The sequence below is a fragment of the Bombina bombina genome, chromosome 1 (genome assembly GCF_027579735.1).
Source record: "Bombina bombina isolate aBomBom1 chromosome 1, aBomBom1.pri, whole genome shotgun sequence".
Taxonomy (NCBI): domain Eukaryota; kingdom Metazoa; phylum Chordata; class Amphibia; order Anura; family Bombinatoridae; genus Bombina; species Bombina bombina.
The window spans coordinates 288,247,522-288,258,967 of record NC_069499.1 but is presented as its reverse complement, the minus strand read 5'-3'; the positions used below and the strand labels follow the sequence as shown (position 1 = coordinate 288,258,967).

The following is an 11,446-nucleotide window of genomic DNA, read 5'->3' as shown; positions in this document are numbered from 1 at the left end:
AATCATAGAAAAACTCAGGTAGATTCTTCTTCAAATTCTACCAGAGAAGGAATAACACACTCCGGTGCTATTATAAAATAACAAACTTTTGATTGAAGGTATGAAACTAAGTATAATCACCACAGTCCTCTCACACATCCTATCTATTCGTTGGGTGCAAGAGAATGACTGGTAATGGCAGTTAGGGGAGGAGCTATATAGCAGCTCTGCTGGGTGAATCCTCTTGCACTTCCTGTTGGGGAGGAGTTAATATCCCATAAGTAATGGATGATCCGTGGACTGGATACACTTAACAAGAGAAATATGTTTAGCAATTTAGTAACAAAATGGAATCAAAACATATTTAATCTTAAAATAATTTTATTAAATGAGAAACAGTGTTGTACTGACCAATGTGGGAAGCCCCAGAGACACAATCTGTTCCAAGGATTTAACTAGTTTTGGTGAATAATTTATCACAACACCATCAGAATCTCTACTGTGGTGTGACGGAGTTAATAAATAAGAAAATATTTCTTGATCCCTTATTATTAAATAGAACTATAAGCATTTATTCATAGAATTAATATTTGTATCTCTTGCTCAAAGACTTTTTAAGTACAATATAGAAGAGTTTCTCAGCTCTTGTCCTCAGTTTACATGTAATAGACTTACCTTTGCATAGGTGAGTCAGATACTCAGTAATTGAGTTATTAAAACGGCTTAAGAAAGGAAATCTTTACAATCTGAACACAGAGAAACACATGAGGAATAATTAAAAGGAGCTGAAATTGGTGCAACATGCTTTTCGTACCCAGTACAATTTCACTTCTGTACATAAGTCATGTACACCAATTTATTGGTTAAAAAACAGTTCTGGAGTCCTTATTTGCATTTGTATTGAGGCAAAAACGACAAAGACAATGCAAAATCCTCTTACGCCACTAAAGTGCTCACAAAGCTTAACAGATACAATCCTGTTCATTACGGACATTGTACAAGGTCTCTCTCAACTGAGAGCAAAGCAAGTTTGCGAACTTCAGTGTTTCAAATATTCAGGTGCAGAATTTTCCACCATCCTGCAGTCTATGTGCCCACTGTACTCTCTATATACAGAAATAAATTAGGTGACGTCTGTGTCTTCTGTACATATCCAGGGCACTGTTCGCAGACCATGATATTCCTGAGAGATTTTCACACAAAGCTGAGATTATTGTGCCGGCATACTGTATACAGAATCATTCATGTATAAGTTAAATTACAAATATACAAGTGCAGCACACGCTCAGTCTCTATATTTCTGTAAATATATGCATTTATTGGTGATGCTTGCTGGGAGCAGTTGAATACGATCAGGAGCTGGGATGACCAGATGGTGTTAGCTCATACCTGGAGAGGAAAGCCAAAAAACTATTAACAAGAGGCAGAGTGTTAATGCATAAAGAAACGAACACAACAACAGATAATCTTACTTATAAAAGCTTAATGTGGCATTGCATTCATTCATATATACACTTAGGATGTGCATTTGGATCCTTCATGAGGATCCGAATGTGGAGGTAAGCAGCGACTCGTGTCCTTCCGATATTTTCGTAGCCAGATTAATTCTTGTAAAAGATCCCCACTCTAAAGATCTGAATTTGTATAGATCTTATTGTGGGGATCTGTTACAAGAATTAATCCGGCTACGAAAATATCTGAAGGACATGAGTTGCTTCTTACTTCTGCATTCGGATCCTCATGAAGGATCCAAATGTACATCCCTTATATACACTATATGAACAAAAGTATGTAGACACCCCTGTTGCTAACAGGTGCATACAATCCAAAACATAGGCATGAAATCACCTTAGACAAACATTGGCAGTACCATGGGTAGTACTGAAGAGGTTATTGACATGGCACTGGCATAGGATGCCACTTTTACCACAAGTCAATTTGTGAAATTTCTGTCCTAATAGATCTGCCCTGGTGAACTTTAAGCACTATTGTTGTGAAGTGGGAGCAGTAACAGCACAGCCATAAAGTGGTAGACCACTGAAACTCAGAGTAGGGCTGCAAATCTCGAAGTTTGTAGAGTGTAAAAATCGTCTGTTGCATCACTCACTACATAGGTCCAAACAGCCTCCGACAGCAACACCCTCACATCAAAATGCTCAATGCTAAGTGTCACCTGGAGAGGTATAAAGCTCGATGCCACTGGACTCTGAAGCAGTAGAAATGTGTTTGATGGAGTGATAAATTTCACTATTTGGTCTGATAGAAGAATCTGGGTAGTGTGGATGCCAGAAGAACACTATCTACCAGAATGCATAGTGCCTACTGTCATGTTTGGTGAAGGAGGTATAATGGTCTGGGGCTGTTTTTCAGGGTTTGTACTAGGCCCCTTAGTTCTAGTAAAGGGTCAGCTTAATGCTTCAGGATACAAAGATATTTTAGAAAAACAGAATTTATGTTTACCTGATAAATTACTTTCTCCAACGGTGTGTCCGGTCCACGGCGTCATCCTTACTTGTGGGATATTCTCTTCCCCAACAGGAAATGGCAAAGAGCCCAGCAAAGCTGGTCACATGATCCCTCCCAGGCTCCGCCTACCCCAGTCATTCGACCGACGTTAAGGAGGAATATTTGCATAGGAGAAACCATATGGTACCGTGGTGACTGTAGTTAAAGAAAATAAATTATCAGACCTGATTAAAAAAACCAGGGCGGGCCGTGGACCGGACACACCGTTGGAGAAAGTAATTTATCAGGTAAACATAAATTCTGTTTTCTCCAACATAGGTGTGTCCGGTCCACGGCGTCATCCTTACTTGTGGGAACCAATACCAAAGCTTTAGGACACGGATGAAGGGAGGGAGCAAATCAGGTCACCTAAATGGAAGGCACCACGGCTTGCAAAACCTTTCTCCCAAAAATAGCCTCAGAAGAAGCAAAAGTATCAAACTTGTAAAATTTGGTAAAAGTGTGCAGTGAAGACCAAGTCGCTGCCCTACATATCTGATCAACAGAAGCCTCGTTCTTGAAGGCCCATGTGGAAGCCACAGCCCTAGTGGAATGAGCTGTGATTCTTTCGGGAGGCTGCCGTCCGGCAGTCTCGTAAGCCAATCTGATGATGCTTTTAATCCAAAAAGAGAGAGAGGTAGAAGTTGCTTTTTGACCTCTCCTTTTACCGGAATAAACAACAAACAAGGAAGATGTTTGTCTAAAATCCTTTGTAGCATCTAAATAGAATTTTAGAGCGCAAACAACATCCAAATTGTGTAACAAACGTTCCTTCTTTGAAACTGGTTTCGGACACAGAGAAGGTACGATAATCTCCTGGTTAATGTTTTTGTTAGAAACAACTTTTGGAAGAAAACCAGGTTTAGTACGTAAAACCACCTTATCTGCATGGAACACCAGATAAGGAGGAGAACACTGCAGAGCAGATAATTCTGAAACTCTTCTAGCAGAAGAAATTGCAACTAAAAACAAAACTTTCCAAGATAATAACTTAATATCAACGGAATGCAAGGGTTCAAACGGAACCCCCTGAAGAACTGAAAGAACTAAATTGAGACTCCAAGGAGGAGTCAAAGGTTTGTAAACAGGCTTAATTCTAACCAGAGCCTGAACAAAGGCTTGAACATCTGGCACAGCGGCCAGCTTTTTGTGAAGTAACACAGACAAGGCAGAAATCTGTCCCTTCAGGGAACTTGCAGATAATCCTTTTTCCAATCCTTCTTGAAGGAAGGATAGAATCCTAGGAATCTTAACCTTGTCCCAAGGGAATCCTTTAGATTCACACCAACAGATATATTTTTTCCAAATTTTGTGGTAAATCTTTCTAGTTACAGGCTTTCTGGCCTGAACAAGAGTATCGATAACAGAATCTGAGAATCCTCGCTTCGATAAGATCAAGCGTTCAATCTCCAAGCAGTCAGCTGGAGTGAAACCAGATTCGGATGTTCGAACGGACCCTGAACAAGAAGGTCTCGTCTCAAAGGTAGCTTCCAAGGAGGAGCCGATGACATATTCACCAGATCTGCGTACCAAGTCCTGCGTGGCCACGCAGGAGCTATCAAGATCACCGACGCCCTCTCCTGATTGATCCTGGCTACCAGCCTGGGGATGAGAGGAAACGGCGGGAACACATAAGCTAGTTTGAAGGTCCAAGGTGCTACTAATGCATCCACTAGAGCCGCCTTGGGATCCCTGGATCTGGACCCGTAGCAAGGAACTTTGAAGTTCTGACGAGAGGCCATCAGATCCATGTCTGGAATGCCCCACAGCTGATTGAAACCGTATGAACTTGGCCCTCGCTAGCTGAGGCCAAGCCTTGAGAGCATTGAATATCGCTCTCAGTTCCAGAATATTTATCGGTAGAAGAGATTCTTCCCGAGACCAAAGACCCTGAGCTTTCAGGGATCCCCAGACCGCGCCCCAGCCCATCAGACTGGCGTCGGTCGTGACAATGACCCACTCTGGTCTGCGGAATGTCATCCCTCGTGACAGGTTGTCCAGGGACAGCCACCAACGGAGTGAGTCTCTGGTCCTCTGATTTACTTGTATCTTCGGAGACAAGTCTGTATAGTCCCCATTCCACTGACTGAGCATGCACAGTTGTAATGGTCTTAGATGAATGCGTGCAAAAGGAACTATGTCCATTGCCGCTACCATCAACCCGATCACTTCCATGCACTGAGCTATGGAAGGAAGAGGAACGGAATGAAGTATCCGACAAGAGTCTAGAAGTTTTGTTTTTCTGGCCTCTGTCAGAAAAATCCTCATTTCTAAGGAGTCTATTATTGTTCCCAAGAAGGGAACCCTTGTTGACGGAGATAGAGAACTCTTTTCCACGTTCACTTTCCATCCGTGAGATCTGAGAAAGGCCAGGACAATGTCCGTGTGAGCCTTTGCTTGAGGAAGGGACGACGCTTGAATCAGAATGTCGTCCAAGTAAGGTACTACAGCAATGCCCCTTGGTCTTAGCACAGCTAGAAGGGACCCTAGTACCTTTGTGAAAATCCTTGGAGCAGTGGCTAATCCGAAAGGAAGCGCCACGAACTGGTAATGTTTGTCCAGGAATGCGAACCTCAGGAACCGATGATGTTCCTTGTGGATAGGAATATGTAGATACGCATCCTTTAAATCCACCGTGGTCATGAATTGACCTTCCTGGATGGAAGGAAGAATAGTTCGAATGGTTTCCATCTTGAACGATGGAACCTTGAGAAACTTGTTTAAGATCTTGAGATCTAAGATTGGTCTGAACGTTCCCTCTTTTTTGGGAACTATAAACAGATTGGAGTAGAACCCCATCCCTTGTTCTCTTAATGGAATGGGATGAATCACTCCCATTTTTAACAGGTCTTCTACACAATGTAAGAATGCCTGTCTTTTTATGTGGTCTGAAGACAACTGAGACCTGTGGAACCTCCCCCTTGGGGGAAGTCCCTTGAATTCCAGAAGATAACCTTGGGAGACTATTTCTAGCGCCCAAGGATCCAGAACATCTCTTGCCCAAGCCTGAGCGAAGAGAGAGAGTCTGCCCCCCACCAGATCCGGTCCCGGATCGGGGGCCAACATTTCATGCTGTCTTGGTAGCAGTGGCAGGTTTCTTGGCCTGCTTTCCCTTGTTCCAGCCTTGCATTGGTCTCCAAGCTGGCTTGGCTTGAGAAGTATTACCCTCTTGCTTAGAGGACGTAGCACTTTGGGCTGGTCCGTTTCTGCGAAAGGGACGAAAATTAGGTTTATTTTTTGCCTTGAAAGGCCGATCCTGAGGAAGGGCGTGGCCCTTACCCCCAGTGATATCCGAGATAATCTCTTTCAAGTCAGGGCCAAACAGCGTTTTCCCCTTGAAAGGAATGTTAAGTAGCTTGTTCTTGGAAGACGCATCAGCCGACCAAGATTTCAACCAAAGCGCTCTGCGCGCCACAATAGCAAACCCAGAATTCTTAGCCGCTAACCTAGCCAATTGCAAAGTGGCGTCTAGGGTGAAAGAATTAGCCAATTTGAGAGCATTGATTCTGTCCATAATCTCCTCATAAGGAGGAGAATCACTGTCGACCGCCTTTATCAGCTCATCGAACCAGAAACATGCGGCTGTAGCGACAGGGACAATGCATGAAATTGGTTGTAGAAGGTAACCCTGCTGAACAAACATCTTTTTAAGCAAACCTTCTAATTTTTTATCCATAGGATCTTTGAAAGCACAACTATCCTCTATGGGTATAGTGGTGCGTTTGTTTAAAGTGGAAACCGCTCCCTCGACCTTGGGGACTGTCTGCCATAAGTCCTTTCTGGGGTCGACCATAGGAAACAATTTTTTAAATATGGGGGGAGGGACGAAAGGAATACCGGGCCTTTCCCATTCTTTATTAACAATGTCCGCCACCCGCTTGGGTATAGGAAAAGCTTCTGGGAGCCCCGGCACCTCTAGGAACTTGTCCATTTTACATAGTTTCTCTGGGATGACCAACTTGTCACAATCATCCAGAGTGGATAATACCTCCTTAAGCAGAATGCGGAGATGTTCCAACTTAAATATAAATGCAATCACATCAGGTTCAGCTTGTTGAGAAATGTTCCCTGAATCAGTAATTTCTCCCTCAGACAAAACCTCCCTGGCCCCATCAGACTGAGTTAGGGGCCCTTCAGAAATATTAATATCAGCGTCGTCATGCTCTTCAGTATCTAAAACAGAGCAGTCGCGCTTACGCTGATAAGTGTTCATTTTGGCTAAAATGTTTTTGACAGAATTATCCATTACAGCCGTTAATTGTTGCATAGTAAGGAGTATTGGCGCGCTAGATGTACTAGGGGCCTCCTGAGTGGGCAAGACTCGTGTAGACGAAGGAGGGAATGATGCAGTACCATGCTTACTCCCCTCACTTGAGGAATCATCTTGGGCATCATTGTCATTGTCACATAAATCACATTTATTTAAATGAATAGGAATTCTGGCTTCCCCACATTCAGAACACAGTCTATCTGGTAGTTCAGACATGTTAAACAGGCATAAACTTGATAACAAGTACAAAAAACGTTTTAAAATAAAACCGTTACTGTCACTTTAAATTTTAAACTGAACACACTTTATTACTGCAAATGCGAAAAAACATGAAGGAATTGTTCAAAATTCACCAAATTTTCACCACAGTGTCTTAAAGCCTTAAAAGTATTGCACACCAAATTTGGAAGCTTTAACCCTTAAAATAACGGAACCGGAGCCGTTTTGAACTTTAACCCCTTTACAGTCCCTGGTATCTGCTTTGCTGAGACCCAACCAAGCCCCAAGGGGAATACGATACCAAATGACGCCTTCAGAAAGTCTTTTCTAAGTATCAGAGCTCCTCTCACATGCGACTGCATGCCATGCCTCTCAAAAACAAGTGCGCAACACCGGCGCGAAAATGAGGCTCTGCCTATGCTTTGGGAAAGCCCCTAAAGAATAAGGAGTCTAAAACAGTGCCTGCCGATATTATTATATCAAAATACCCAGATAAAATGATTCCTCAAGGCTAAATATGTGTTAATAATCAATCGATTTAGCCCAAAAAAAAGTCTACAGTCTTAATAAGCCCTTTTTGAAGCCCTTATTTACAATCGTAATAAACATGGCTTACCGGATCCCAGAGGGAAAATGACAGCTTCCAGCATTACATCGTCTTGTTAGAATGTGTCATACCTCAAGCAGCAAGAGACTGCTCACTGTTCCCCCAACTGAAGTTAATTGCTCTCAACAGTCCTGTGTGGAACAGCCATGGATTTTAGTGACGGTTGCTAAAATCATTTTCCTCATACAAACAGAAATCTTCATCTCTTTTCTGTTTCTGAGTAAATAGTACATACCAGCACTATTTCAAAATAACAAACTCTTGATTGAATAATAAAAACTACAGTTAAACACTAAAAAACTCTAAGCCATCTCCGTGGAGATGTTGCCTGTACAACGGCAAAGAGAATGACTGGGGTAGGCGGAGCCTGGGAGGGATCATGTGACCAGCTTTGCTGGGCTCTTTGCCATTTCCTGTTGGGGAAGAGAATATCCCACAAGTAAGGATGACGCCGTGGACCGGACACACCTATGTTGGAGAAATTGGGTGCTTTCAACTATGTGGCAACAGTTTAGGGTAGGGCATTTCCTGTTCCAACATGACTGCACCCTTGTGCACAAAGCAAGGTCCATGAAGACATGGTTTAATGAGTTTGGTTTGAAGGAATTTGAGTGACCGGCACAGATCCCTGACATCAACCCCACTGAACACTTATGGGATGATTCGGAACACAGATTTTAAGCCTCACCTTCTCATCCAACATCAGTGCCTGACATCAGAAATGTGTTTTGGCTGATTGTGCAGTATCTTTGGGAATTTGTACCCAATCTTGTGCAAAGCCTTCCCAGAAGAGTGGTGGCTGTGAAAGTCCTAAGGGGGGTGGGGTAGCTCCATATTAATAATCATTGTTTTGGAATGGGGCATCTAACAGACTCTCATAGGTTTGATGGTCTGGTCAGGTGTCCACATACTTGTGGCTATATAGTATATATGTCCTCTACAATTAAGCACTATGTTGCATACAAAATATTTTTTTAGCATTTAAAATATAATTTCATTAGCACTATTTGCTTTGTTTTACAGTTCAGGAATAAGCCCCTTGAAAAGCCTTGTATGTGTATCTTATCTAATTTTGCTGAGACCAGTTATTGATGGTTACAACTGAGCTCCTGCAAAGATCAAGCAATCACTGTGTAGCATGTAACAAGGCAAATGTTCTGAATATTGCAGGATGCTCTTCAGCAGTAGTTTTTTTTTACTGTGCATGATTAACCATTATATAAGTAATTTCATTTTGAGTTTATTGTACATTTTTAATGACATTACATAGATGTAATAAATCTTGTATTAAACAGTATGTTTAAAAAATACAATATTTTTTTTAACCAAAACAAGTGTAAGGATTGCACTGCTGACCCCGCTTAGAAGGTTTACTGGCTGTATTAGTGGACAGTAACAAGCCAAACAAGCATAAAAAACAAACTTTTTCTTTTGCATGATGTACCGAGTCCACGGATTCATCCTTACTTGTGGGTTATTGTCCTTCCTGACAGGAAGTAGCAAAGAGAGCACCACAGCAGAGCTGTCTATATAGCTCCCCCCTTAACTCCACCCCCCAGTCATTCTCTTTGCTGGCTCTAAGAAGGAAGGGTAAAGAGAAGAGGTGTTAAACTGTTAGTTTTATTTTATGTTCAATCAAGTGTTTGTTATTTTTAAATGGTACCGGTGTTGTACTATTTACTCTCAGGCAGGACATAGATGAAGATTTCTGCCTGGAGGATGATAATCTTAGCATTTGTAACTAAGGTCCACTGCTGTTCCCACATGAGCTGAGGAGTACAGGAAAACTTCAGTGTGAGGAACGGTTCTTGCTATACAGCAATGAGGTATGTTCAGTCATATTTTCTGCAGAGACTGTGTTAACTCAGAAAGGCTGACAGTGTCCCCATTAGGGGAAGGGTAAGCAGTAATCCTAGTGTTATCAGAGGTTTTTACTAGCTTGCATAAAGGGTTAATTTTTTGTGGGCACTCTGTTTGTTATGTGAATTTGGGAACAAACGTTTTTGTGTCTGGGAGTAACGTTTTCTGTTTTATGGGAACATTTGCTTGAGGGTTCTTTGGGGTTGTTTATAACCCACATGGCTTTCAGGCAGGGGTTGTTAGTTTTGTGTAGACCCCAGCAACATCGAGTGAGGTGGGCGGGGCCTATTTTCGCGCCTCAGTTGCGCATTTACAAGCAGCAAGCAACTTCTCCTGAGGTCCTGATAGTCTTCTGAGGGACTAATTGAAGCTTTAAACCCCATATTATCGCTTCCTAAGGGCAGGTAGGGCCATAGCAGAGCTGTGGCAAGGTGCTTTAGGGGGTTTTGACCGGTTTTTGACAATTTTCAATCCGTTTTTTTCATTTGGGGGTCTATTGCTTTTTTACTTGTGGTGCAATCCTTCTAAAGCTTAGTGGGTACACTGTTAAAATTTCGTCATTTTTGAAGCAATTTTAACCTGTTTTGCAGTTTGTGTATGCCTTTTTTTCTCTTAAAAGTACAGTACCATTTTTGCAAATTGTGTTTTTTTTCATTAAATAAAGTGTTTTCCAAGCTTGCTTGCTTCATTACTAGCCTGTTAAACATGTCTGACACTGAGGAAACTCATTGTTCAATTTGTTTAGAAGCCATTGTGGAACCCCCTCTAAGAATGTGTCCCAATTGTACTGATATGTCTATAAATTGCAAACAGCATATTTTGACTTTGGCATTAAGGAAATCAGGTTTAGCCATCTAGTTCTCCCCAAGTGTCACAACCAGTTACGCCCGCACAAGTGATGCCAAGTACTTCTAGTGCGTCTAATTCACCTTGCAAGATATAGCTTCAGTTATGAATACTACCCTCACAGAGGTTTTATCTAAACTGCCAGGGTTGCGAGGGAAGCGCAGTAGCTCTGGGTTAAGAACAAATGCTGAGCCTTCTGACGCTTTAGTAGCCGTATCCGATATTCCCTCACAATGTTCTGAAGTAGGGATGAGGGATTTGCTGTCTGAGGGAGAGATTTCTGATTCAGGAAAGATGTTCCCTCAGACAGATTCAGATATGACGGCATTTAAATTTAAGCTAGAGCACCTCCGCTTATTGCTCAGGGAGGTTTTAGCTACTCTGGATGATTGTGACCCTATTGTAGTTCCAGAGAAATTGTGTAAAATGGACAAATATTTAGAGGTTCCTGTTTACACTGATGTTTTTCCAGTCCCTAAGAGGATTTCGGACATTGTTACTAAGGAGTGGGATAGACCAGGTATTCCGTTCGCTCCCCCTCCTACTTTTAAGAAAATGTTTCCCATATCAGACGCCGTGTGGGACTCATGGCAGACGGTCCCTAAGGTGGAGGGAGCTATTTCTACCCTGGCTAAGCTTACAACTATACCTATTGAAGACCGTTGTGCTTTCATTGATCCTATCGATAAAAAATTAGAGGGTCTCCTAAAGAAAATTTTTGTTCATCAAGGTTTTCTTCTTCAACCTATAGCGTGCATTGTTCCTGTAACCACTGCGGCTGCCTTTTGGTTTGAGGCTCTAGAAGAGGCTCTTCAGATGGAGACCCCACTAGATGATATTTTGGACAGAATTAAGGCTCTTAAGTTGGCTAATTCTTTTATTACAGACGCCGCTTTTCATCTTGCTAAATTAGCGGCTAAGAATTCAGGTTTTGCCATTTTAGCGCATAGAGCATTATGGCTTAAGTCCTGGTCAGCTGATGTGTCATCTAAATCTAAGCTTTTGTCCATCCCTTTCAAAGGTAAGACCCTATTCGGGCCTGCACTGAAAGAGATCATTTCAGACATTACTGGAGGGAAGGGTCATACCCTCCCTCAGGATAAGTCAAATAAGACAAGGACCAAACAAAATAATTTTCGTTCCTTTCGAAACTTCAAGAG

At 42.2% G+C, this 11,446-nt stretch overlaps 1 protein-coding gene across 1 annotated transcript in view; it reads right to left on the bottom strand.

Annotated features, from left to right (window-relative positions):
• Nucleotides 1-342: 342 nt before the first annotated feature.
• The window catches only part of ESYT3 (extended synaptotagmin 3), a 205,204-nt gene continuing 194,100 nt past the window's right edge, over nt 343-11,446 (bottom strand). The window contains exon 23 of the mRNA XM_053698028.1: nt 343-1,368. Within this exon, the coding sequence (XP_053554003.1) occupies nt 1,332-1,368 (37 nt within the window). The 3' untranslated portion in view covers nt 343-1,331. The remainder of the gene's footprint in view (nt 1,369-11,446) is intronic.